Raw genomic sequence first — 27,401 nt, 5'->3', positions numbered from 1 at the left:
TTAAAAAAATGTGTATTTTAGTTAAAGAAACCCCCAAACCCTCTCTGGGGGATCTCCACACATCCACAGCAGTGACAGTGATGTGGGGGTGAATCAAGTGACAAGAATGGTCCTGTTGTGACCTGAGTGGTCCCTGGGCTGGGCAGGGGGGTGGCACTTGGGTTCCTTGCTACCACCAGTGAATTTGGGACCTGTTAATGTATATTTAAGTTATTTTATTGTTCCTAATGGGGCAAGTGACATTGCTGTGGGTGACCCCAAGGAGGGGGACCAGGACTGCTGCTTCATTAGTGTGCACCTGACTAATTACTGAGGCGGCTGCAGCTTTCAACAACCTCACACTTTATCCCTGTTAATGCCTTCAAAGTAAAAATTAAGAATTTTGGCCAGGAATGCAGGGAGGTGGCAGCAGAAAGGGCTTGGCTGGGGCTGAGTGGTGATGAGCCAGCAACAGCAAGGGATGGAGGAGCTGGGAGAGAGCCTCAGACCCCAGGGGGGGCCCCGGCTCGATGGGAGAGGGTGAAAGATGAGTAAAACCTGGGTTTTCTGCAGAAGAAAAGGCAGAGGCACCCACCCACGCGCCAGGAAATCTCTCCTCTCCCGTGTGGGTGGTGGAGGCCCCGAGATGAGTTATCTCTAAAGGGCGACTCTGGGGATACCTCGAGATCTGCAGCGGCGTGGAGCCAGCGCGTGCCGGCGAGGAAACATCACCCTGCCAGCTGGGCCCTCTTGGGCTCCACTCTTGGGTTTTGTAACAGCTTGGTTTAAATAAAATACAACAGCAGAACCTCCACCCCGCCTCGTCACTCCACTGATCCATTTTTACCCCTCGTGGGGTGGTTTTAACCTCCCTGCCTCTCATGGGATGATGGTGGGACAGGGGCAGGAGCAGGTGGCTGGGACAGGGGGCCTGGTTTTAGGGGTGTTTAATGTAAAATAACAGCATTAAGGGCAGAGCTGCAGCTAAAAGCTCCATCGTGCTCATAATGCTCTGAAAAGTGCTCCTCCACATATCCCTCTGCATTATATGAGGAACTAAAAATATATAATTTACAATATACATCTAAAAACTTAAGCCTGGCAGAGATTTTGGCCTGGCCAGAGAACAGCTGGCTCCGGCTCAGCGCGTAAAAAAATGCAACTAAGGGGAGAACGGGAACAAAAAAAGCCACCCCAGCATCCAATGTTTATGTTTCCACCAGCTCTGAGGTTGCTCCAGCTGATCTGCCTCCTGGTGCAACTCACTCCAGCTGAGTCAGGAACCAGCTGCTTCGGATCAAAGCCCAAGGCTTTTCCGTGTGCCACAGGAAGCAGGCTGCTTCCAAGGGGAATCTGAGAGGTTCTGCCATCAGGGCAGGGAGAGGAGCCCCAGCTGGAGGGAGAACAGCAATCCCTAGAACACATCTCGGCTCCTCCTAACCATCCAAGCTCTACCAGGTGCTCAGGCTCACCATGGTTATCCAGCTGAACAATTTAAGCAGAGGAAAAACACCCCTGAAACAGAAGCAGGAGAAGGGAGAATAGGAAAGGCTGTTGTCTCCCTCCTGTGGGGAGATGCAAAAATCAAATTAATGCCCTCTCCTCCCTCACGGGGGTTGTGCTGCTCAGGTATTCCTTTTAAAGGAACACTTTCTTCCCAAAATTCTGCTGTTACAGTCAAACAAGAGACATTTGTCTTCTGGGTTTCCCCGGAGCTTGAATAATGATGTGAGGGGAGGCCAGAACTGGAGGTGCCAAGGCTGGGTTCAGTCCTGTCCAACTTGCATCTGACCTGCAAACCTCCATTTCCTCCATCTTAGAAATTCCTAAGGACAGGCAGAGCAGGAAGAGCCCAATCCAAGTACATCCATTGCCTCCCAAACCAAATCAACAACTCAATTTAGCATATTTTTCCCCCCCAAAAAAGCACAGAAAGATGCGAGCCATCATTGCTGAAGTCAACCCCAAACCCATTTATTATTTGAAACCAAGTTATTACAAAAATATTCCACATCCATAAAACCCCAAGTCCTTGGAAACTGGGCAAAGTCAACCCTTATTTCCGTGAGCGTTTGTGCTCGATGAGCAACACAACAAGTCTGTTCCGAAGGAACTTGATTTCCTTAGCGTAGGACCTGCAAAATAAATCCTTGAGCTTCTGGCGCAGGGCTCTGAGGGAAGGCAGGTTGTGGCAGCTGGGAATGTTCAGCAGGCTCTCAAAGAACTCCTTCCACAGCTCAGCGTTGGCAAGCCTGCAAAAAGGGACAAAAAAGCATCAAAAAAAGCGCTAAATTCAGCTGCTAAAATACTCGTTTTTACTCTGCTCCCAGTTAGGAAAGGTGTGACAGAACCTGACCTCGGAGCAATGTGGTACTAATGTGGGTTTCTAGGGAATCTAGGCAAAGATTTGGGGAATATTTTGGACACCCACCTCCTGAAGGTTCCCTCAGGCTTCCAGACCCCGTTGTCCTCCTTGAGGCGCATGTAGGACCCGAAGAGCAGGCAGTACACGGTGGCTGCGATCCCAAAGTAGTCTGTCTAAACCAAAATCACACCAGTTTTGTGTCAAAACCACACCCAGAGCACTAAAAATGAGCTGAAAGCACCCCATGGAGGGGGAGAGGCTCTGCAAGGGGCTCCAACTCTGGTACCAGGGTCCAGCTGCTCGGTGTGCAGTAACTGCTGAGATTCCAGGCCGTCCCTTACCTGGTAGTTCCATGGTTTGTTTGTCAGCATTTCCACGCACTGGAATCCAGATGTTTCACACCTGGCAGTGAAGGCTGTTCCCTCAGGGAAGAGCTTCATGTCGATGCTCTGTCCCAGGTCAATGAGGGTCAGGCCGTGGCAGAGCCCGTCGATGTCACACGTGCTGTTGTCCAGGAACCTTCAACCAGGACAAGAAACAAACCCCCCCTCTCAGTGCCTCCAGGCCCCTCCCATGTGGTGACATCTGGTGACAACAGGACACACTTGCCTTTCTCCCAGGATGAAATTGTCCGGCTTGATGTCCCCGTGGATGATTTTGCAGCTGTGCAACTCCTCCACCATGTGAAGGATTTTGACAGTGAAGTAGATGACGAGGGCTTGGGGCATCACCTTCTCCGGGAGCTTCTTGTAAATGTTGACGGCATTCTGGAAGCCAGGGACACACAGCATGGGTTAAGGCACAGCACATTCCCAAAGGAGGTAAAAATCAGGAGGAGGAAAGGGCTCTGCAAGGGCAGAGGTGCTCTGGGACAGAAGCTGGTGGCACTCACGAGCAGCGTTCCGTAGTTGTGGAGCTCCCCCACCAAGACGCTGCCGTTGGGGAAGAAATGGGCGGAATAGAAGCGGATGTAAAGGTGGCGCACGCTGGGGCTCAGCCTCTCCACCAGCTGGGTTGCAATGTAGAACTCCCAGGGGTTAGCAGGTTTCTGGACCTGGAAGAAAGGAGGGGATCTTCCTGGGAAAATCTGGGAGTGGTAAAAGCTGGGGTTCCTCTCAGGTTGGGCTTTCAATGGCCGATCAGGCATCTTCCCTCTTGAACTGATCCCAGAATGGTTTGGTTGAAAGATGATCCAGTCCCATCTTCCATACTCTGCCACAGGACACTTTCCACTATCCCAGGGTGCTCCAAGCCCTGTCCAGCCTGGCCTTGCACACTTCCAGGGATCCAGGGGCAGCCGCAGCTTCTCTGGGCAGCCTGTGCCAGGGCCTCCCCACCCTCACAATAATTAACCTCAGCTGATAAACTCCTCATGATTAATCCTCTCAAATCTAGGCTTCAATCCCATGCCACGATTCCACACACTCCTTTGTGAATCCCTGATGCTCCAAAGAAAGCATAAATCACCTTTCTGTCCTGAAAAAGTTTCACTTCAGGGGTTAAAGAGGGGCTTTAGTTTTTCCTAAAGGACTAAATGTTGGAGAGGAGATCCACAAAAAGGTCCCGAGGCAGATCTGACATGGAAAGGCCAAGGATGTGTGTGAATCCACCCAGGGGGAGGGTCAGACTCCAGAATTATTGCAGGAGAGCTGCTGTGGCCCAACACCACTGACCTTGAATATCACTTTCTGATTATTCTGAGGGTTACTGGCATCCAGGATGGAAGCTTGATAGACTTGGGCAAAAGCTCCTTCTCCAACCAAGCAGTCCACATGGAATGAGCTGGGACCTTTAAAAAGATTAACATTAGATCCTGCTTGCCAACTCCACAGAGGAAAAACAGGAGAAAAAAAAAGAGAAAAGCACCAGCCCATATGAATGGTTTAATCCTAGATCAAGTCTTTCCCTACAAATCTCTTCCTGCTAGGAACAGGAGAGAGCAGGAGTGCTGGACGTGCCACACACTCGACCCCAGTGCTTCTATTTTTGCCTGACCCCCTGGAAGCAGTCAAATTCCAAAGGGCATGCCCTGAAAAGTAAACACCAATGTTTAAGTCCCACAGGGATGTTGCAATCCCTGTCCTACAGCTTTTGTTGACATGGGCCCGCTGCTGTTCCACACAAAGCTGGAGAGCTGTGGCCCAGTTTACAGGGAGAACTGGGAAAAATGCCTCATCCAAAAGGCTCATGCTACAAAAGGCAAACAAAGCAACCCCAGGCCTAATTCCCAACCTGAGGCTGAGATAATCTGGAGATACACACGAGGTTATCCTGGAAAAAGCTTCAAGAAATGCTTGGCAGTGATGAGTTTGAAGGAGCTCTTACCCAGTGAGAGTTCAGCCTTCACTTTGATGAATGGAAGGGGAGATTTCCACTCAAAGTAGTTGGCATAGGTGTGGAGCGGCGCCGGGAGCTCCGACAAGAATTTGCCAATCAATTCCTTGTCCCAAGGGTTCTCAACAAGGACTTCATGGAAAAAAAGGGAAGAGTTTAAGCTCTGGGTGTCATTCCAAGGAGGTAACACAAGTTTGGGCTTGAGAGAGCATCACTGATTTAAAGAAAATAATAAATCAAAACCCCCAGGAGGGATAAGGATATGTGAAGTATTCCTTGATTTTGACACTCCATCTTCTGCACCTGCCCAGAAATCCAGAGTTTCCCAAAGTGCACTCTGGAGTATCCATGGCAATGTGCAATCCAGGTCCAACCCACACTCATCCCTCCTCACATCCCTCACAGGTGAGCAGGGATTCCTCACAGGAATCATGGAACTGCTCCCTCCAGTGCAAAGAGCACAGCCCTTGGAATGCAGGGAGGAGAAGAAGGGAATGCCGTGTACCTGCGGGTCTCCCATTCCACGCTGTCCTGTCCTGCCCAGCTCCACAGAGCATCTCCTGGGAAGGTCTATCCACCCCAAGGCAGGAGGAATGTCCAGTTCTGCTTTGAGCTGTCTGCTCATGCAGTGGTTGGGAAGCAGCTGCAGCAATTCCCTGGATTCCAGTCCCTTGTTTCGGGATGTTCCCACAAAGCCCTCTCTGTTCTGGGACATGTTCGAGAACAGGGCTATGGATTTAAACAGAACACCATTAATCATTAATAATGTTATAATAGTATTATATTATTAACCTTCTGCCTTGGAGGTTTGGCACCTTTAGGGAGCAAAAATGTGTCAAATGTCACCATGGCCAACATGGAGGTGAATAAAATGGAATTTTTAAAGGAAAATTAGATTTGGTCCAGTCACTTTACCCATCCCTAATAATTCTCAAGTTCACCAAGGGAAGAAAACAGTGGATTTTTGGCCAATTAATTTTTAATTTCCATGGGACAGAACTTAAATCTTGGAAGGATTTTGGGGGCATGGTCACCAAACCCAGGTCCATTTACCCCGAGAGTGCTGGGCAGAGCCAGGCTGATGCAGTGGAAAACCTTGGGACACTTACATTGGAGCAGCATACCTTAACTTCTTGGCCTTTTGCTGCCTGTGCAGTTCTCCAGAGAATTCCAAATCATCTGGGGCAAATTTTCCTTACAGGCTGAACAAAGGGAGCAAGAACAAGAGCAAATCAATGTTTATGTCCCCAAAACCAGGAACATTTGGAGTATTCTCACCCAGCAGCTCTGAAAGCTGCTGCCATAAAAACCAGAACTCAACAAAGCCTCATTTCAAATATCCAAGTTAAAATAACATCTGGATTTCTCCAGGGAGCAGATTCCAAGACTTAAAAAGGGGCAGAGCAGCATAAAGGTGCTCCTAGATGGGATTCAGCCAATGTCTGGGTATTCCCAACCCTTTGGAATTGTTCACAGCAGCAGCAGCAGCTGGACACACAAAGCCTCTCTTGTCCCTCACCACCTCATCTTATCCCAATTAAAGATCCTTGGAGAGCTTATGAGCTGCTGTTCCACAGGGAATGTGGCCTCAGGAGTGGCAGCACCTGGTGGGATTTGGACTGGGGCAGAAATGGAGTCACAAGGCACCAAATTCCATGTTTTCCACACAAGACATTCCTTATTTTACCTCTGTCCTGCAAAGGGGGCTGGGAAGGAGCTGCCAGGTAATTAAAGGGTGTGGACATGAGCTGGGCAGCTCGGGCGAAATCCCTGGTGTTGTCTGGACTGGGAGCCAGGGCCTTGTTGCTGCAGGGGCCATTCCACACTGTGTAATCATCCCGCAGGAATTCCGTGGTCCCTGTTTCTTCCTAGGGAGGAAAAACAACCAAGATTTAAAATGAAACCATCAAAATTACCCTGAAAATATAAACAAAATCCCACGTTTCCATAGTTTTACACTAGGTCTGAATGCTGGTAATAGTCAAAGCCACAGCAAAAATGCTAGACCACCAGAAATTGCTGTGGGAGCCTGGAAAAGTCAATCCCATGGGAAGGGATCTCTTCCATCCAAGTTCTATCCATCTCCTTGGCTATGGAAGCTGCAAGGTGGCTGCTGGAAGATGAAATGTCTCTTCCTCCCCCAAACTGATGCCAAGCCCACACATTTGAGAGGTGGAGTTTTCCATCAATTTTATGTCAATCAACAATCAAAAACACTCAAGAAATGGGAAGAAGTATCCAGCCTTCAGCAGGCATCATTCCTAGGAATATTATGGGATTGGGATAGAGCAGAGGTGAATCCACCCACTCTGGTAACCCTCCTAAGTGCATAACCCACTTCCAAGGCTAATCCCTGCAGGATCCTCACTCACTTCTGCTGCACAGTCAGTCAAGGGATGTTCTCCAAAAGCTCTGGGCTCTCCTGCTTTGTTCTTGTGCTGTGGGATCCTGAAAAATGACCCAAAAAGTTTAGAACAGCTTTTCCCCAGGAGCTTTCCCAGGCACAGGGGTCACAACAAAGGTTGGTTTGTTTTAACTTGAATTTTTAATTTTATTTTAAGAGCCCCATTTGCAGCAACCTGGAGAAGCTGCAGCAGCTCAGAGTTCCATCCAAATTCTGCAGGGAATGGAAGCACTGTCCAAGCACTCCCAAGCACTGTCCAAACAGGGAAGTTGTGCAATCCCAGAGCAGCAACTCCTGCTTTTCTCCTGCCACTCCACCAGTTGTATCCTGGCACAGCCACAGCAAAGTCCCATGGAATGGGATCCATTTTTTCCATGATTTTTAAGGAGCTGAGCTCAGCTGCTCCTTTTTCCCCTCCTTACCCTCCATTCTCCTTCTCCTCCTCATCCTCAAAGATGGCAAAGGCGGGAGTGGCAGGGACAGCAATGCTTGTTTTCAAACATCCACCAGGCTCTGAAAACAAAAGATAACCCCTGTTATCTTCACCCAACAAAGATTATTTACACAGCCACCTTCTCCCCCCTCTCCAGGCACGTGGTGCTCAGGGCTCCATCCAGCTGCACCTGCAGAATTCCCACTCCAATCACCTTTCCTACAAACTCTTGGAAAGACGATTTTTCCAGCCCAAGCCCAGATGTGAAATCTCTCTCTGTTCACTCTTGTAAAGCCCTTGGGTTTCAGGCTGGCTCAACTCTTACAGCAAGGGCTGGAGGGAGGTGTCAATGGGAAATAAAGGATGGAATTCCATGGGACTGGGAAAATAAAGAGCACACACCACTTTTCCTGCAAAAGGCTTCAAATTGTTCCTCACTGTCTTCCAGGGGAGATGGCTCAGGCAAGAAGGGTGTTTGGAACATATCCATGAGAACACCTAAGAAAGAAGGAAATAATAAAGGAATAAATAATAAAGGAATAACACTTCCATAAAAAGAAAATTTCAGAGGTTCTTCCATTGTGTAGCAGCCAAATCAAATGCCACTTGACTCCAACAGCCTTAAATGTCAATTAATAATATTCTTATAATTTATCAGCAGTCAATAACCAGTTGTTCCTCCCTCTTGCATTTAAACACCTCAGACAACCAATCAGACACAGGAAGGGCCAATTTGGCCAACACACACTTGGTCATGGCCCTTTTTATTCCCTATCCAAGGAGAGATCCCAAGTTTCCTAAGAGAGCAAATTCTCCTTTAATTTCTCAGATTTTTGGAAAACTTAGATATTTGTAGGACTAATGAATGCCAAAGGCTTTTTGGGTTTATTTTTTTTTTCATTTTTATTCAGCTCAGCATCAAGCAGAGCTGACTGTGAGCTTCCAAATTAGTGTGGTTTAGGTCCTCACATCCCAAACAAGATTCCCTGAAAAGCAGCTCAGACGACACACTCCCAAAGAAGCCTGGCAGTGATTTATCCAGGAATTGATGGGAATTGTGGGATGTTGTTAAAACATCAATTTCTGGTCAGAAGTTTTGGGTCACCCAGATAATCCCAACAGGCAATTAATGATGTCATGTGATTTTCCTCTTTGGATGGCGCACATGCCCATCCCTGAGCAGCTCCCTTGGCTAGAAAAGGCTCCACTAACATTTCCAGGGAAGATCCCAGGGACTCCAGGGGAAGGAAAACTTCATTCCAGGCCTTACCCAAGGCTTCCTTCGTGTGGACCGTGGGTGAGGGCTGCACCTTGAAGGGCGTTGTCATCCCCATTGCTCCTCCCAGCGAGGTGTTGGGGGTGGCCTGGGAAGCATTTCCATAGGCAAAGGAGGAATTCCCGACTCTGGAAGCTGGAAAACACAAGGGCAAGATCATTCCTGAAGGAGCCTGGGATTGTTTATGAACATTCCAGCAAAATATTAGTGAGGGAAGTAAACAAAAGGAGCAGCAGCGACGCAGAATTTGGGGAGAGATTTTGGCTTGTTCAGAGATTTGCGTGGCAGAGTCCCAAGGGAGGCTGCCCTGGAGGGCAAGAGGGACCTGGGACAGCTGGGTGGCTTCCAAGGAATCCATCTGCAATTCCCAGGAATGCTCTATCCTGGCACAGAAAGTGAAGCAGGACAAACAGCGATTCCCAACCACGCTCCAAAAGGAACTGCTCAGAACATGGGAGCAGGGACTGGATCCATGTTCCATGGAAGGGATAGGATAGAGACACCCTGCACAGACACGCAGGGATGGAGGCTGGGAAGTCAAGAAGCTTTGCCAGGGTTGCAGTTAATGGTTCCCAGCTGGGAACAGCCACACCAATGGCATCAGTCTCCCTCCAAAGGTTCCTTACCTTCCTTCACATCCACAGCAGGAGTTAATCCAGTGCATCCTTTGTTAGGGGACCTTCAGAAGAAAGGGTCACAACATTACCTTGGAATAAAAGCTATTTAAACCCCATTTTAATCTCTGTTTCAATGAAGTGAGAGGTCCTTTAATAAAGATCACCCTGGAAAGTTTCTCCTACAGCTACCAATAACCTGGGAGGCAGCAGAGTCCCTTAAAAAGGTTAAAATGCATTAAAAGCTCTCCTAGGACACAATTTGCCTCTAAGGAATTCCACAACATGAGCAAACAATCTGTTCCCACCTTGGCCAAGTCCACTGAGCCACCCTTGCTTTGCCAGCCTGGGTTTCTCCCTCTGCCCCCCCATTTTGTGGCCAAGTCCCACAGCAGAAGTGCAGGAGAGAAATACCAGCACTTTTAATCTTTCTCTGGAGACCTTGGAGTGTGATCTGCAGGAGCAAAGCACATCCAGGGTTTTATTCCAGGCATGACACACCAAATTTCTTCTTATTGCAATTAAACCACAGGGTAAAAGGAATTAAACATGGCCAGGAGGACCAAGTTTGATTAAGTTTAATAAACAGTGGCTTCAGGTCAGGTATTTTTTTCCAGAAGGGGAAGAAAGGCTCATTTTTAGCTAATTCTCACAGCTGAGAGGAGGAGCCTGTTCACACTCACAGTTCTGCCGTGCTCCGAGGGTCAGCACCAGCCCATTCCTGAGCGGCAGCAGCACTGAAGGAAGGGTGCAGCAAACTCTTCTGGAGCTCCCCAAGCTCTGCCCGAGCTCCAGCTGGGTCCTTCTCCTCTGGTGCTTCCCAGGGGGAGGTAGCTGGGATGTGGTTTCCAAGGGGCTTGGCTGGCTGCAGGGTGGAGCGGTGGCTGGTGGTGCCTGGATTTGGGGCTGCTCAGGCACCAGAGCTGGGCCCTTTGGCACATCCAGCCCTGCAGCAGGTGCCACCCAGCTCCCTGGGACGTCAGATGTGCTGGGCCTCACAGGTGGGGGCACCTTGAGGGATGAGAAGTGTTCTGTGACACCCAAATTCCCCCCAGATGCAGCCATTCCCATTTTCTCTACCAGCTCCGTGTGACCAGAATGTAACAGAACCTTTAAGTTCCCCCTCCAAATATAGCCATTCCCATTTTTCCTGTTAGTTCCACATGCCCAGACCCCAAGAGAACTTCTAGCTGCATCTCAAACTAAACCGTGGAGAAGCAAAGCCGCAGTTCAGGGTGAAACCTTTAAAATCTGGGTGCTGCAAGTTGTGCCAGGTTTCCACGCTGGTATTGCAGCCTCAGCCTCCAGACTGGAGAAAGATCCTATTCCACAGCGCTCTCTTAGGAAAACATATCAAACATATTTTTGCTCCTTTTTTTTCCCCCCCCTCTCCTCTTTCCTTTTTGCAATAAGCTCTGAAGGAAGCCCAGAGCCAGAGCCTGGTGTCTGTCTGGATCAGTGACATGCGCTGGATGAGCTGAGCCCGTCCCAGTTTGAAGGATGCATTCCCAGGAAGAATTCAGCTCATTTTTGGGCTCTGGAAAAAGCCTGCAGGCACCTCCTAGAGCTGGTTAAAGCTGTGGCTCAGCTTTGTAACACCCTCTAAGCCCCCTGAGGGGGGTTTATCCCATCCAGCAAGATTGGGCAGCTCAAGGTCACATCTTGCTCTTGCTCTGCATGGAGCAGCAGAGCCCAGCTGCAGTCTCACACCAGGGAAAAACCAACCCTGGTTCCTACAGCATGGCTGGATTTTGTGGGATAAGCCCAGGCAGAGCCTTCCTGTCCATCCCAGAACCACTCACCACCCTCTGGCTTGGCTCAGCTGCTGGCTCCAGCCTTGTTTCCTCCAGGCTCCTGGAGAGCTGGGTGAGCTGGTCCAGCTTCTGCTGCAGCGCTTGGAGCTCCAGGACTGCCGACTCCTTTTTCCTCATGGAGTCCTTCTGCTCCTCCTCTAGGGATTGAACAGCGAGACTAAATTAATATGTGTGGTCTGCATGACCACAAACAATGAGATTAAATGAACATGTGTGGTGCTGATGGCTCCCCCTGGGCTGCCTCAGGAGGGACACCACGAATGTGGCACTGACAAGAGAAGCCCAAAAGCCATGAGCTTGACCAGGAAAGAGCCATTTGGAGAGCTGGAAAAAGGAGGAATACCCAGTGCCTGCTGCCTCTTGAGGAGCTCATGTTTCCTGAAGTATCTCTTGGCCCTGAGCTCCTCGAAGGAGAGCTCGGAGCCCTGGCACAGGAGCAGGTTCTTGTCGTACATGGGGACCTGCTCCCACCCAGCGGCGCCCGACGGCGGCTTCGGAGCAACCTCGGACTTGGAGATGTAGGTGATGTAGTTCCTGGCAGGGAGAGGGAGAAAAGGGCCAGGATTAGGGGATTTATCCCAGCAGAGAGCTTGTTTTCTCACAGGGGGCTTTGAAAGGGCCACGCAGCCACTTACACTTCTTTTCCAGCAGCACAGGGTTGAGAACCAGCAGCATCCAGACCCTAAAGCAGGGAAATAAAACACGAAAAAATGAAATTAAATTAAGTTCAAGCAGCACAGCTGGCACAGAATCCACTGCTAATATTATTCCTGTGATTCTGGGAATGTGTCAGGCCACTGGGTGTGCCCCAGTGCTTCCCAGATGAGACATTCCTATGGAGATGCTTTCCTGCTGCAAGCACCACAGCAGCAGTATCATCTCCATGTCAGTTTTGAGATGCACCAGACACAGTCAGTCTGCCCTGTTCAGCCAAGCTCACCAGCCCAAACTCTACATGAAACACCTTTCCCAGATAATTCATTTTTACCTGATTTACCTGAGTTTTGCAGGGATTAGGACTTGAGACACCTTTTGGAGGAGCCATTTGATTTGCAGCATGGGAAGGCTGAAGTGGTTTTAGAACAGCAGTATCTGGGACAGAAAATATAATGTAAGTATTTTCTACTCATTAATGAGTAAAAATTGTTTGATCCTTTGTGAATTTTGATTAACTTGAAGCACTGGAAAATTAATAACTTGTTTTGAATACATTGCCCTTAAGAATTTTTCACATAAAGAGGGACAATAAAGTGATTTCTATGGGGAATTTGGGTTTTTTTCAGTGACAAAACTCACTCACTGAAGTAAAAAATTCATTTAGAGGAGCTACAGATCAAACAGGACTCTTCATCCTCACCTTGCAAAGGAGGATTCCGAGGATCATAACTCTGCAGGGAGCTAAAGTGCAAAAAAAACCCTCAGTTATTACCATGAAATCACCTGTCCCTCACCCTTCCCATCTCCCAGCAATCTTAGACTTCCTTGTACAATCATGCCATGAAATGCAACATTGAAAAGCAGGATTTTTACTGAGTATGGACATCTCCACAGCTGCAAAACTAAAAAAGCCTTCAAGAGACAGCAGGAGAACAGAATTGGGCATTTGTTTTATGTTTTACATTACATTTTACTTTTGGTTTTTTTGCATTTACCTTCCTAGAATTAAATGCTTAACTCCAAGGATCTGCTTCACTCTGGGATGCTTTTTTTTTTAATACACATCCCAGAACACCCAATGAATATTCAACATCCAAGAAACATTATTAAGTTTAAACCTCCCTTCACCAAAAATAAGAATACTGAAAAAAAAAAAATTAAAAATAATTTTAAAAAATCATATGCTACCCACGGTTAATTATGAGTCATTATGAGCACTGAGTGAATGAGCAGAAGAGGCCCCAGAGTTACCAGTGGAGCTGCTGCAGGTTCTCCCGGGGCTGTGCCTGGTTCAGGAGCCCTTTTTGGAGCACGGCTGCTGCTCCCTGCACGTTGCCCTCCTTGAGCAGCAGCCGAGCCCAGGCCAGGTAGAAATCCGAGCTCCTGGCTCCGATTCCCTGCCCGTGCAGGTACTCAAAGTACTGGCCCGGGGAAGAGATGAACTCTGCCTGCACAACAAGAATTTCTCAGTCATCATAAAAGGGAAGTATCAGAGAAGTTAAGGCAAATCTCCCAGCTTAAAAAACACGCTCTTGCTTTTTTCTGATCCCCCCGCCCTGCAGAGAATCAGAATTCCCGAGGCCTCCCGCTCCTCCCAAAGCTCTCTGCAGTGCCAGAACCGCGGGGTGGGTGAATTAGGATAATTTAATTCCCGGAGAACCGCAGCCGGACCCACCAGTTTGACGCAGTATCTGACGAACCGCGGGTCCTGCTGGTACCGCTTGTCGCTCACGAACAGCTCCACCAGCTGCTCCAGGAGCCCCGGCCAGCGGCTCTGCTTCTCTTGGACAGGGAGACATCCCTCTGCCCACTGCAGGTACCTGCAACCAGCCCGCGGTCAGCTCCGGGCCCGGGGAGGGGCAGATCCCGAACCGGGGATGGAGCACCCCAGCCAGGCCCAACGCTCACCTGTCCCACGGCTCCAGAGGGTCGGGCCCTCGGTAGCTCCGGATCTGAGCCTCGTAATTCCTGCAGGGAAAAGGCCGGGTCAGGCCGGGATCAGGGAGGGTGGGAAGCGCACCCGCACAGCTCCGGGGGCCGAAGCAGCCCCCGATGCCGTTCCCCATCCCGTTTTCCATCCCGCTATCCCGTTATCCATCCCGCTATCCCGTTCCCCGCTCACCGCCCGGGCTCGTCCATGCCCAACGGCTCCCGCCGATTCAAACTGGCCGCGCGCGGCCCCGCACCGCCTCCCCATTGGCCAGCCCTCGGCCCGCACTGCATCCCCATTGGTCGTTGCCCCATCAATCACGCAGGAAACACCGCCCTCCGCGGGTGCAGTTCCCGCCGCGGACGCTGGACGGCGCCCTGGGGCCAGGCCCAAGGGAAATAAGGGAAAAAATGAGGGGAAAAAAAGGAGGAATTGGGAAAAGGGAAAGGCTGGGCCAGCCCTGGGAGCGAGGAGCAGCGCCCACTCGTTTCCCACCTCCAAGCCCCGCACATTATCCTGAAGCAGCCGCAACCCTCTCCCCTCATTAAACTCGGAGATATTCCATCGTTTTTCCAAACTGCTGAATTTATTGTGCTAAAGAGCTGCTTCATTCAGCGTACACCGCTCCAGAGCTGCATATAAAAGTGCTGCGATACAATTCCAGTTACAAGAAGTAGTTATTCCATAACATACTGCCCGAGGCACCGTCCCAGCCCAGGCACGGCCGGAGACTCCGACTCCTGCCCACATTCCAGAGGTTTATATGAGACTTTACATGAGATAAAGCTCCTGTACAGGACAGAGCTGTTTGTTCCCACCGTGTCACCTGGGCCCCACGCGTGGGAGCAGCCAGGGAGCACCTGGACAGCCGGGAATGAGCTCCATTCCCTGATCCCCCCCTCAGGCTGCACTCTCGGAACTCGGGCTCCTGGGAACAGCCGAGGTGGGGGACAAGTTCAGGATCTCCTCAAAGGAAGGGCCTTCGTCCTCCAGGGGTATCTCTGCCTCGAACATGCGCTGGAGCAGAGCATCCACTGTCCTGTATCCTGGGTGGACAAAAAAAAATGCCCTGTGAGCACCAGATGTGCTCCTCTGGATACCTTAAAACAGCCAAGAAAATCCCCCAAATTACACTCCCTGCTGTTCCATCCCAGCTACTTTAAGTACTCCAAGCCCTTCTTGCACTTATTATTTGGGATTTTAAGCCCTTCTATTCCTACACAACGGAAAGCTGAGGTACAGCAGGAAAGCCAGGAGAAGGAGGGAAATAGTCACCGAGCCAGAAGAAAGGATCCAAGGCAGCAGGAATGCAAAGCCCACAGAGGAAGGAGAAAGGAAAATGGGTGTCTTGGCACAGCAGGACCTCAGCCAGCAGGGCAGTGTCTCCAGAGGGAGGCTACTGAGGACAAGGAACACAGAAGGGCTGAGGTGGGAGAGGAGAAAATGCTACAGAAGTAAAAACAAACAACAAACATCACATGTCCACAGCTGTCCCAAAGCTTCCAGGTGGGGTTCAGCTGCTTTTGTAGCCCCAAGGGAGCAGCAGGGATTGGGAGCTTTCCCAGGAACAGCTGGGAGCCCTGGGCCTGGACACCCTGGAGGGTCACACTTACGTTTGGAGGCAATTTTGAACACCAGCCCTTGGCTCTGTGGCTTGGCTCCACCTTCCCCCTCGAGCTCGTGCTCTGCACTCTCCATGTTGTCAAGGAGCTGTTCATGCTGGAGCTCATCCCTGCACAGCAAGGGCCAGGAATTACCCTGGGAAGGGGTCACATCCCACCCTGGGAGCCTGGCAGTGATGGGTTCTCAGTGGGGCAGGACAAGCACCACCATGGGGTTATTTTCCAGCATCTTTCCTGTCCTCTAGGCTGGAATTCCCAGCTGGAAGAGCCAGGGGAGGCAGCAAAGCCAACACCAGTGGCCTTCGACTGGCACCTAAGCCAGCAGAGGAGCCAGAACTTCAAGACACAGAAGAGGAATCTCCATTTTTCAGGAAGATGAGCCAGAACTTTGTGACAAGGAAGGGGAATGTCAGCTCACACCTCGACAAAGAGGGTGGTTTTCCCTCATCACTGGTGCCAAACTGGCCACATCCAGCTTGGGTACATTTGGGACCTTACTCTTGAACTCCCATTCCCAGCTCCTGGATTTTCTGCTCGATGGCAGTTTCCACTTCACTCTTCTCCAGGGAGTACTCCACAAAGAAAGCTTCCAGGATGAACGACACGAAGATACTGAAAGAAACAACGAGCAGAACTGAGACAGCATTTCCTCCCTGTCTCAGCATGCCCAGGCTCATTCTCCACTGCTCCATCCCCTCCGGGTCAGAGCAGCTCCCTGTGGTGTCACCATGATATTTTCTGAAAAAAATCCCTTTGCCAGGATTTTTCTCCTAAGAAGCTGAGAAGCCTCAGAGGAAAAGAAAACCAATGGTTATCTGCTGCTGTGGAATGTAACAGGTGCATCTTTGATAGGTCCACATTGGTTGTTTCTAATTAATGGCCAATCAGAGTCTGCTGACTCAGACTCTCTAAGAGTCACAAGCTTTTCTTATCATTCTATTCCTTTCCTTTCAAGCCTTCTGATGAAATCCTTTCTTCTATTATTTAGTGTAGTTTTAATGTATCATTTTTGTTTAATATAATATATATCATAAAATAATAAATCAGCCTTCTGAAACATGGAGTCAACATTCTCATCTCTTCCCTCATCCTGGGACCCCTGTGAACACCACCACACAGTGGGGACAAGAATGCAGCACATCCCTCTAAACCCATCCCACCTGTCTCCAGTGGGTGACCCCAGCACGCACCAGCAGTGCCCTGACAGGGGCACATCCCCTTTTCCCCTAAAGCAGAGGAAATCACCCCAAAAAACGTACTTGACAATGATTATCACCATCACGATGTGGAAGGCGATGAAGTAGAGCTTGGCAGGCTGAGCTGTCACGTTGGCAAATCCATTGGCAAAGAGTGGAGTGGGAGTTAAGGGAAAAGAGGAAAGGAGGAGCTGAGGGGGGAACCAGAAACCCAGCAAATGTCCCAAGGATCCAGCTGGGAATGTGCCCCACAAAGGATATCGTGCCACTGGTTCACCACAGTGAGCTCCATGAGCACAATGAAGGACGAGGCGAAGTTGTTGAAGTTGTTCTTGCAGTACTTGCCACGAGCAAACAGGGAATCCTTGAGAGCCGGATTCCCACACTCCAGGGCGTGAGGAGCATTTGAGTTGGCTGGGAAGTACTGGATTTTCCCGTGGAATAGCTCCATGCCAATGATAGCAAACACACAATACACAACCTGGGAAGAGAAACCCCATCACCTGCTTCTCCAGCAAGCTGCAAGCCCCAGGGCAAGCTCAGCACCCCAGCAAGTTTTCCAGTTTCCACAGGCACAGCAAGGGGCTGGAAGGCAGCACAGACTCCAAGAGCCCCAAGCCACCCAACAGCAATCACCAAGCAGGAATAATTAGCAAAGAACTACAAATACATGGATGGGAAACATTCCCAAATCACAACAGAAGCTCATTTTAGGAAATCATTTGAAATCCAGGTTTCTCATTCAACCTCTTGCCCAAACCATGATTTGATTCCTTATGATGCAAAGCCCAGGCTGCCAGAACATCCCATGGATCCAAGGAGGATGTCCTGATCCAGGAAAAAGCAGGAATGCAGCCCTTTGCTCGCACAATGGCCACGACTCAAACGGATACTTACAGTTCCAAGGGCCTGCCATCCAGGGAATTGCATTTATCCCCTTGGAAACAGCATGAGCGTGAGATTTATGACACACTCTTTGAAACTGGAGTGCTTTGAGCCAACACACCAGGATTTCTTACCAGAGTGAGCCCACCAAAGGTCAGCATGGTCGGGACGATGTTTATCAGGGTGTTCATGATCACCTGGAACCTGCAGAGAGCCCACGCTGGTTATTGTCACACCCTGGCCACCCATGTGCCCAGAGAGGCTCCTGCAGCCACTGGGCTCCTCCCAGGCAGGCTGGGACAAGGCCTTGGGAAGCTCTGTGGGGTGGCCCTGGTCAGTGTGGGCACACAGAGCACCAACCCCTGCCCAAAAACCAGCTCCCATCCCACTTCCCCTCCTCACCTCTGAATGCTGTCAACGATCCGGATCAGCCTGAGGACTCTCAGGATGAACACGATGTCCAGGATCTGCTGGCTGTTGTACTTCATGGCTGAAAAAAAGAACAAAGATGTTTTTATTGTGAAAATAAAGCAGGGAGGTGTTTAGATAAAATTCTTTCATTTGTTACAATTGTGTCCTTGTTAAACACTATAACAGGGAGCTAAAAAAAAAAAAGAGAAAAAAAGAGGAAGACTGGGTTAGTTCTTAGAAACCCTCCAGAAATTCCTTGTCTGGTCACAAAGCCTCTCAAGCCAGAAGGCTGGGGAGGACACCAGGATTCCCAAGGCATGCAGGCTGCTCAAGCTGCACTTACTGGACTTGAGGGTGGCATTGAGAATCGTTGCAGTCAGGGCAGCAAAGATGATCAGAGTATCAAACCTGGCACGAGGGAAGGCACTGCTGTTAGAGTTTGGGGGACAGGGACAGGAGTGGGGTTTAAACAAGGAGTGACCCCTGCTCCTCACATCAGGGCCAGGCAGCCCTGGGCCAGCTCAGGCTATGGGCACACAGGAGAGCTTTGTCACAACATCCTCTGATTCACCTTAAACACGCCCTGGCACAGGAGTTCGGAGCCTTTCAGTCCTCGAGGAGCTGAGCACAGCACTCACCACACTCCACACAAACCTCCAGCCCACTCACCAGTTCCAGAACTGGGTTTTGCCAAAGAACTCCCTGGGTTCATAAGTGTAGACCTTCAGGAGGATCTCGATGATGTACAGAGCAAGGAACACCCACTCTGCATAGGAAATGTAGGGGCTTTCCTCATCCAGAGCAATGAACACAGCATTTATCAGGATGATGGCATCGTAGGTCCAAACAAAAGCCCTGCAAGAACCAAGAGAGATCAGTCTGCAGCTCCCAGAAAGGTCCAAGTCAGTTATTTCAGAAGCTCTTTGCCTCCTCTCTCAAAAATCCTTTACCCATCAGCTCTCCTCAAACCTGAGAGTTTGGGAGTCACTGAAGAGTTGAGTTTTGCTCTTGAAGTGCAACACAGAATTTAGTTAACAGGTCCAGGGAAATTATTTTTCCCCACCTACTGAGTACTGGTGAGGCCACACTTGGAGGTGCTGGGGGAGGAACCAGGGTGAGCTGGGCTCCCCGGTACTGGAGAGGCCTGAACACACACAGAGCTGGTGCAGCAAAGGTCACAGAACTGACAGAATGACAGGACAGTGCAATGTGATGTGTTGGGAGAGCTGGGGTGGTCCAGCCTGAGAGGGAGAAGGGTCAGGAGCAGCTCCTGTGCATAAATACCTGATGGGAAGGTGCAGGGAAGATGGAGCCAGACTCTTCTCAGTGATATCCAGTGGAAGCACAAGAGGAAAGGGGCAGAAGTTGAAATTCAGGAACTTCCACTTAAACAAAGAAGTTGCTCGGGTTTGGTTTTTTTTTAGCCAGGGGTGATCAAGCACTGGAAGGGGTTGCAGAGAGGTTATGGAGCCTCCATCCTTTGGGGATACTCTAGACCCAGCTACGACAGCCCTGAGTACCCTCCTGTGGCTGACCTTGCTTGGAGCAGGGGGGTTCCACTAGCCCATCCCTAGATGTTCCTTGCAACCTCAGCTATTTTGGGATCCTGGGAAGGCTCAGAGGTGAAAGAGAGCTCTAGAGAACTCCCAGAGCTGATGAGGCAGCAGGACACAGCTCTGCAGCAGAGACTGCTGAGCCAGGAGCAGATCTGAGTGCATGGCAGGACACAAAGCACAGCCTGATGTCAGCAAAACCCAGCTCAGGCAGCGGGGCCTCACCCACAGCCGCAGCTGGTTCCTCCACACTGAGCAAGGCAGGCCAGCAGCAGCCGAGCCCTGAGGGTTTCTCCTCCCCAGCAGCACGGCCAGGAGAGCCCTGGGCCCTGGCAGAGCTCACCTGTGCCGTGCCAGGGCTCACCTGTGCCTGACGAGGCCGCGCAGGAGCCGGCTGGGCGTGGATCCGTACAGCGCCGGCGCCCAGCGCGCCAGGGGGTGCCTGCGGATCTTCAGCGTCACCACCTGGATGTTGAGCAGGTCTGCCAGCTGCACGAAGGACTTCTTGTCTGCAGCAGAGTGTCAGTGTCAGCCTGATCTCATGGCAAACAAACAGTGCCTGCCAAAGGCACATCCGAGCCCACGGGAGCGGCAGCCGTCTGGGCTCCTCGGTCTCTGCTCCTAGCAAAGCCAATCCCAGAGTGGTGTCCACCACAACGGGCTGAACTTGGAATTCAAGCAGCTTCTCCGCCCCATTCCTGGGGAATTGGCTCGAGCCACGGGCCAACAACCACCACAGAAAGATTCAGAACAAGGAGAGTGACCCATCTCTCTGGATATTCCCACTCCAGAGGACTGAGTGGGGAGCCACATTGCATCTGATAACAAGGGAGGCTTTCCACTGCCTCTGCTGAGAACGGGAGGGCCCACATGCCATGGAGAGCTTGGCCTGATGTCAAATGGCCACAGAGGGCCACTCACAGTGTGTGGGACATGGGCTATAGCACAGGCAGCAAGAACAACTTTTTGGGACTCCAGGAATCTGGAGAGAAACAGGAAGAGGGGCCCAGAGACCCCATTCCTGGAGGTGCTCAAGGAAAGACTGGAAATAGCACTCAGTGCTCTGGGCTGGGTGACAAAGAGGGGAACAGGCACAGGTTGGACTCTACCTTGGAGGTCTTTTCCAACCTCAATGACTGTGATTCTGAGTCCCTCTGGGGCCATTACAGACCAAAACTCCCAATGCCAAACCCCCGGAAGGATCAGGGTCCCTGGCTCCTCCCCAGTCCCCACTGCTCACCTACGAACCCTTTCTGCTCGTCATCCGAGATGCGGAGCAGCAGCTCCCGGTGGGAATTGCTGGTGTCAGGAGCCACCAGCTTGACCAGCTGCTTCCAGCGGGCCTCCCGAACCACGAACTGCTCTCCCTCCTCTTCCTTCAGCAGGTTGAAGGCCTCGATCATCTTGCGGCGCTTCATGTAGGCGAGTTTACGGATCTCGTTCTGGAGAGAGCGCTGGGAGTCAGGCGGCTCCAGGTGCCCTCCCCCCTTCTTTAACAAATAAACTCATTTTCACAGCACAGAGGTGCAAGAAGAGACCCAGGGGAATGGCACTGGACACAGAGCACAGCACAGTTAGTGTGTGTGTTGGGGGGGTGAGAATTGGTGTTTAACAGGCGGCTGTGGGTTCTCCACACCGAGCTTTGGAAGGATCAGCAGATTGCTGGATGCTGGGACAGCACTGAGAAACCGGAAGGAAAGACAAAGGGTAGTGTCAGACAGGAAGGAGGTGACAAAGATCACGGGACCTGCATGGCCACAGAAGCAAAGAGGATGTGTCCACACATGCTTCCCATCCACAAGTGAATCCTGCTGAGAACAGGGCTGGGGATCCTCTTCTGCACATGACTGTGAGCAGAGGGACATCCAGCACTCTGCTTCCTGAGAAAGATCCAACCCCCTCATGGGAGCACCCAGGAATTCCCAGCTCACCTCCTTTGATCACAAGTCCCAAACTGCACCTACAAAAATTCTGATTTTTTGTAGACCTCCCATTTCCAATTCACTTGCTCTCAGAGCACACGCAAAAATGCTGTGCAAAAACAGTTCCCTGCATGGAGACAGCATTCCTGAGCTAGGACTAAGCCTCCAAGATAATGCAGAATGTGCTTCTTATCAGTGGGGAACACCATAGAATATTTCATTCAACGCCAACAGCAGAACTCCCAACAACCCCATGCTATGAGAAGTGGGTCTGTGCTTGTTGTCTGCAGAACACCAAAAAGGCAAGAAACTCTTTCCCCTTCTCAAAGCTTTCCAAGGCAAAGACAGAGGTTCCTGACAGAGAACAGCAGGAAGGTCACAAGCCCTTCCAGGCATTACCTTCAGGTGTTTTTTGTAGTTGTTGTAGACCACAGCCAGGAAGAGAGACATGAAGATGTAAGTGTTGACGATGACGAAGGCGATGAAGAATAGGGCGTACCAGGAGCTGAAGTCAAACGCTGGCATCCTAGAGAAGGGGAGAGGGATTGCTGCTTTCCAGATTGACAAAAGTGAGCCCACGAGAAAACAGACTACCATGTGGATTTCCAAGTGCTGTTGTGGACTGCCAGATCAAACTCATCAGATAAAAGCTAAGAGCTGCATTAGTTCACTTAGAGAACCCTTTTCTTCTGCTGGGTTTTCATCCTGGTTTGTCAGGCCCTGACTGAAGGGGTGCAGAAGACAGCACAGAGATGAAATCTCTGTCAGTGCAGCCAAATTTAAGAGCAGACATGAGGCAATGCCTCAGCCAGATGCTATTTTTTGGCCTCAGAGCATTGCTGCACTCACATCTGCTTTTCCACTTGCTCTAGGATGAGCAGCATTTCATTTTATTTCAGTTTAAATTCCTAGGGTCACTGTACCATTGCAGTTGCAGCACATGGATGACTGAGCCCTTCCTCCCTGCCCTACTCCTGACAGCACCTTCCCAGCACAAACTACAATGGGAACCCAGAAGAGATAGGGATGAAAAGCCCAACACCCACAGAATTTTAACCCTGCTGTGCAAATTACAGGCTGCACAGAGAGCCCTGTGAGAGAGAGATCTGATCATCTACACATGACATCCATACATGACATCCGGGCTGTTTGCTGTGGTCACCAGCACATAGAGGTCAAACACAATCTCCAGGTAGTTTCTGAAGTAGGGGAGGCCTTCTGCTGTCTGGAGATTCCTGGGAGGAAGAGGAGAGCCTGGAGTTAAGCACTGGGATCACATGTCCCGCAACAGGAGCGGTGCTTGCATTCCCTAGGAATTGCTTGGAGTGTGCCCAGAGTATCCCAGGAGCAAAGGAACTACCCACACCTCTCTCCAAACAGCTTCAAGGCCATGAGGGAGAACATGAGGAGGCTGAACATGAAGAGCAGGAAGACGTAGGTGATCTCCGGCAGCGTGTTGCGGATGCTGCGGAACGCCCTCCGGATCTGCCGGGACAAGGGAATGTTCAGAGGCAACGTGGCACCCCTTTTCCCCCATCCCACGGGGATCAAACCCCTGCAATGGGGTGCAAGAGACCCAGGCCCTTCCCTCTAGGATCCCCCTGAAGAACAAGGAGGAAAGACCCCAGCTACACATCACAGTGAGCTCAGGAGCCAAGGGACAGAGGGCCCAGGGCACTGCTGAGATGTTCTTGCTGCAGGGAACCAGTCAGGGACAGAAATCCATCACTCCAGGCCACAAAACACAGGCTCTGAGCCCAAATGTTGAGCTGCTCCCTCCCCCAGGCCTCCACATCACAGTTTATTCATCTGTAAGTCAGGACCAGACCAGTCTTGGGCAGCAGGACAAAGATCTCTCCATGCTGAGAGGAATCAGAGTCCAAACCCAGACTACAGCACTTGTTTACCCAGGAGACTTCCAGCAATCAGTAACCTGGTCCCTGACTGAAGGAGAAACACAGGGGTTTTTCCTGTGGTACTGAGTGAATCCACCCTTTTGCCCACCTCAAATTATTGCTTCAAGCCACTTCTGAAACAAACCTTCTCTCACAGGATCCTAAATTCTGCCTGAGGGTTTCTCCTCCCCAGCAGCACATCCAGGAGAGCCCTGGGCCCTGGCAGAGCTCACCTGTACCAGGGCTCATAAAACCTTTCTGCTAAATCCCCTGGATTGTGGAAAGCAGCAGGCTGTCTGAAAAAACAGGACCCTGGACATCTCACCAGACCTTTTCTTTACCTGGCGGCTCTCTGCAAAGTTGATGAGGAAGATGGGCCTCACAATCCTTGACCATCGGATGCTCCTCACATCATACAGCCTGAGGACCCCATATATGGCCAGGTCTGTCAGGGATAGCTGTGGGAGAAAGAAGGAAAGCTCCCAGAATTAATGCTGGACTGTGTCTAGACAGGGAAGTGTTCATTGATAGAGGAGAGGTGCACACATGACAGGTTTGTGACAGCTGGTTGGCTTGGCCATGGATCGTATATGCCAGGTCTGGGATCCCAGGAAAGCAGCATGAGGGGAAAAAAAAAACCCCACCTCCCCTGGGCCCAACTCACCAGGATTGCCACCATGATGCAGATGTTCTTGGTGTCCTTCCAGAACACGTTGTGCAGGGTGACTTTGGCAAAGTGTGTCAGGCGGCCGAGGAACACCAGGAGGCACAACACCTCCAGCACTGACGTGGCCTGCAGAGAGAGCAGGGCTCAGCCATCACAACCAGGAGCAGCAATATTCCTTTTTGCACAATAAAAAACAGGCAGAGCGATATTTTCAGGCTTCCTTTTGCAGAATTCCCTGCCACAGGCAGGTTAAAGGCAGCAAGTCTGTGTTTGCTTAGGACTCAAGGAGTACATCTTTCACAATCACACTGGTGCAGGACAAATAAAGGCTGCAGAAAAGTCTGGCCTAACGTAACACTTGGCTTCTGCTTTCATGCACGAGGACTGGACTTGAGTCTCAAAGAAGGCTGGAATTGGCCTCTGAGATGGAGAACAGCAATATGACTTTGACCACAGTCACATGGGCCGTTGCTGGTGGCCACAATGGCTCCTACAGTCCCTGGGCCAGCTCCTGTGCCTTTTTTGTCCCTATTTCAAACAGATCGCAGAATTATAAAGTCACAGAATCATTGGGTTGAAGGGTACCATAAAGATGATCCCATTCCATCCCCTGCCATGGGCAGGGACACCTTCCACTATCCCAGGTTGCTCCAAGCCCTGTCCAACCTGATCTGGAACACTTCCAGGGATGGGGCAGCCACAGCTTCTCTGGCAAACCTGTGCCAGGGCCTCACCACCCTCACAGGGGGCAATTTCTTTCCAGTCTCCCATCTAATCCTGCCCTCTTGCAGCGGGAAGCCATTCCCCCGTGTCCTGGCACTCCAGGCCCTTGGAAATAGTCTTTCTCTATCTTTCTTGTTGGCCATTTCTAGTACTGGAAGAGCCAATTAGGTCACTCTGAAGCGTCTCCAGGCTCAACAACCCCAATTCTCTCAGCTTTTCCTCACAGCAGAGCTGTTCTACCCCTCTGATCAACTTGGTGACCTCCTCTGGACTCACTCCAACTTTCCATGTCCTTCCTGTGCTGGGGACCTAGAGCTGGATGCAGGACTCCAGGAGAGGTCTCACCAGAGCAGAGGATCAAAGATACCACAAAAACATCTCCATCCACTGTCTCTTGGCACCTCTGACAACCACTTTGAAGCAAGAGGCCCTTGCTGGCTCCAGCAGCTGCATTTGCTGCTCCTACACCACAAACTCACCAGGAAGGGGAGCGGATACACAGCAGGTTCCTCAAACAGGGCAAGGGACAGGTTTAGGAAGATGAAGAAGTAGGTGGCTGTTCGCATCATCCAGTGGTTATAGAGGTGATAGAGCCTGGAGGAAGAAGGCACAGGCACCATAAATAAAGGCTACAAGGCACATCATCCCCAGGGCATCACCAAACGCGTCCTGGAAGAACAGCACTTGCTGCCCCAAACAAGCATTTTTGCCTGCAAGGAATTTAACAATGTGTTTCCAAATCAGCCTCAGAGCTGATGGATATGATACTGTCTTTCAGAGCAGGGTTAAATAAATAGAATATTTATTATAATAAACAAAAAATATTATAGCAAACAAAAAATATTTAACTTGGTTCAGCCACTCCAGCACCTTCCACACAGCTGAGAGCTGAGCAAGCCTCCCACACTCTTCATTGCCCCAGAGGCTTGGAAGACTTTATGTTAGTTTTATTTTCTCCCCTCCAGCAAACAACAACTTTTTAATGTCAATTCCCATCCTCAACATACAGATGCGCTGAGCTCCGTTTTAAGCATTTCAGCTTAACTACAGTTTTTAGCACCCCACCCATCCACCCCTCTTAGCACCCCCGACTTTTCCCGGCTGTTGCTGTTTGCCCACGGGTGCCGCGGGCTCTCCGCAGGTGTGGTCGGGGCGGGGGGCGCATCCCTCTTTACCTGACGGCCTCCGGAGATGTCTTGAAAGGAATATTCCTGTTGTACTGCGCATCGGACACGAACGCCGCTGCCAGCAGCAGATCCTGGAGGAAACACAGGACAGCGTGTGAGGAGCTTCGGGGGAACTCCGCGGAGTTATTGAGGGGAAGGAGAAGAGGGAGAAGGGTGCCAGAGTGCCTCGGGGAGAGGCGCTACCTGCGCTGCCGCCTCGGCCATGGCGCGGGCAGACGCGGCGCCTCCCCGGCCCCGCCGCCTTTAACGGGGCCGGTCCCGCCCCCGCGGCGGCGGAAGCGGGAGGCGGTGCCGGGCTCGGGGGAGCGGGAGCGGGCCCGGGATGGTGCTGGAGGCGCTGCGGCCGCGGGTGGTGCGCTGGGCGCTGCTGGCTGCCTTCGCCGCCGGGGTGGCGGTGGGCTGGCAGGCGGGTCGGGCGCGCCGCCGCTTCCTGCGCTGGCGGCAGCGATACCTCCAGCGCCGCCTCGCCGCCGCTCAGGAGAAGCTGGAAGCGGCCTGAGCGCCGGCATGGCCTGGCTGCTCCTGGCTGCGGACTCCGGGCGGCTCCTCCGGCGGATTCGGCTCCTCCGGCGGATTCGGCTCCTCCGGAGCACCGGTGGGCGCTGCCTGAGCCGCTGGGAACGGGGGAAGCGCTGCTGGGGAAGGACAGCATCCCTGGCATAGCGGGGCTGCCGGCTGGACAGCATCCGTGGAATAGCGGGAAGGACAGCACCCGTGGAATATCAGGGCTTCTGGGGAAGGACAGCATCCGTGGAACAGCAGTGCTGCCAGAGAGGAGAGCATCCATGGAATAGCAGGACTTGTCTTCCTCCCTTCGCAAAGCAAGATCCCAAACTGTGTCAGACTAACCTAAGAGCTGAGGATATGCAAGCAGCGATGCCACGCTTGGAATGGACTGCTCGGGGCGATTTGGAGTCCCCGTCCGTGGAGGTGCCCAAGGAACAACTGGACGTGTCACTCGGTGCTCGGGGATGGGTGACAAGGTGGGGATCGGTCACGGGTTGCACTCGGTGATCTCGGAGGTCTTTTCTAAGCTCAGCGATTCCATGATTCTCGGATTTCCATATTCCACAAAAGGGTTGTCTGCACTTGTCCAGCTCTAAGCCTGCTGCTCTGCCCTTGCCAGGAAGCGCTGCCAACACAATAAACTAGCAAAACTCATCGCATGGTGCTCCTAGGTGTTTATTTCTGGAATAAATGTGAAAACGTGCCTTATGGGCACATGTAACAAGTCCCATTATGGGTGTGCATGGGGACAATTAAGTGGTGAAAGAGCTCATGCTTTGGCTGGGTGAATGAACAAGTGAAATAAAGGAGTAACAATTCCTCCTGGCACTTTGGATAAGGAATTGTGAAGGTAGCTGTAGCAAATTCCTTCTTCCCTTTGCTAGAGAATGTCAGGAGAAGGAATGCTGGGGGATTCATTGCAGGCTGCTGGTTTTCAGAGGTATTATGGAGTTCTCATATCTATGGGGGAGAAAAAGCACTGCCCACAGCCCGTTAAGGCTTGGTCTTGATCTTGCACCTCCTTCCC

The 27,401-nt window shown here is 51.2% G+C and overlaps 2 protein-coding genes across 2 annotated transcripts; one reads left to right on the top strand and one right to left on the bottom strand.

The window, feature by feature from the left end:
• Nucleotides 1-1,932: 1,932 nt before the first annotated feature.
• Nucleotides 1,933-26,290, bottom strand: BUB1 (BUB1 mitotic checkpoint serine/threonine kinase). Its single transcript, XM_054514372.1, is given in 43 exon segments — nt 1,933-2,231; nt 2,411-2,517; nt 2,686-2,863; nt 2,954-3,111; nt 3,237-3,398; nt 4,018-4,133; nt 4,670-4,810; nt 5,184-5,407; nt 5,803-5,857; nt 5,860-5,880; nt 6,366-6,546; nt 7,051-7,126; nt 7,505-7,595; nt 7,921-8,013; nt 8,786-8,926; nt 9,418-9,470; nt 10,089-10,278; nt 10,281-10,416; nt 11,208-11,356; nt 11,563-11,753; nt 11,855-11,901; nt 12,217-12,311; nt 12,577-12,617; nt 13,128-13,324; nt 13,552-13,696; nt 13,785-13,844; nt 15,927-16,040; nt 16,688-16,778; nt 16,886-17,105; nt 17,644-17,713; nt 17,912-17,999; nt 18,264-18,328; nt 18,590-18,775; nt 19,838-19,982; nt 20,714-20,915; nt 21,795-21,921; nt 22,529-22,630; nt 22,762-22,880; nt 23,632-23,748; nt 23,955-24,083; nt 25,160-25,274; nt 25,856-25,938; nt 26,051-26,290. Coding segments are annotated over 43 exon segments (5,238 nt in total). The 5' UTR covers nt 26,072-26,290; the 3' UTR covers nt 1,933-2,035.
• MTLN (mitoregulin) lies at nt 25,873-27,028 on the top strand. The gene has a single exon (XM_036380669.2). It carries the CDS (start codon nt 26,190-26,192, stop codon nt 26,364-26,366), a length of 177 nt encoding a protein of 58 aa, XP_036236562.1. The 5' UTR covers nt 25,873-26,189; the 3' UTR covers nt 26,367-27,028.
• The last annotated feature ends 373 nt before the right edge of the window (nt 27,029-27,401 follow it).

This window comes from Molothrus ater, chromosome 3, assembly GCF_012460135.2.
Source record: "Molothrus ater isolate BHLD 08-10-18 breed brown headed cowbird chromosome 3, BPBGC_Mater_1.1, whole genome shotgun sequence".
NCBI classification, from domain to species: Eukaryota; Metazoa; Chordata; class Aves; order Passeriformes; family Icteridae; genus Molothrus; species Molothrus ater.
The sequence above is the reverse complement of the archived record's forward strand: the minus strand, read 5'-3'. Positions and strand labels throughout refer to the sequence as shown.

What these genes read in the sequence shown, in the direction of transcription:
- MTLN (XM_036380669.2), top strand. Translation starts at nt 26,190, where the DNA reads ATGGTGCTGGAGGCGCTGCGGCCGCGGGTGGTGCGCTGGGCGCTGCTG.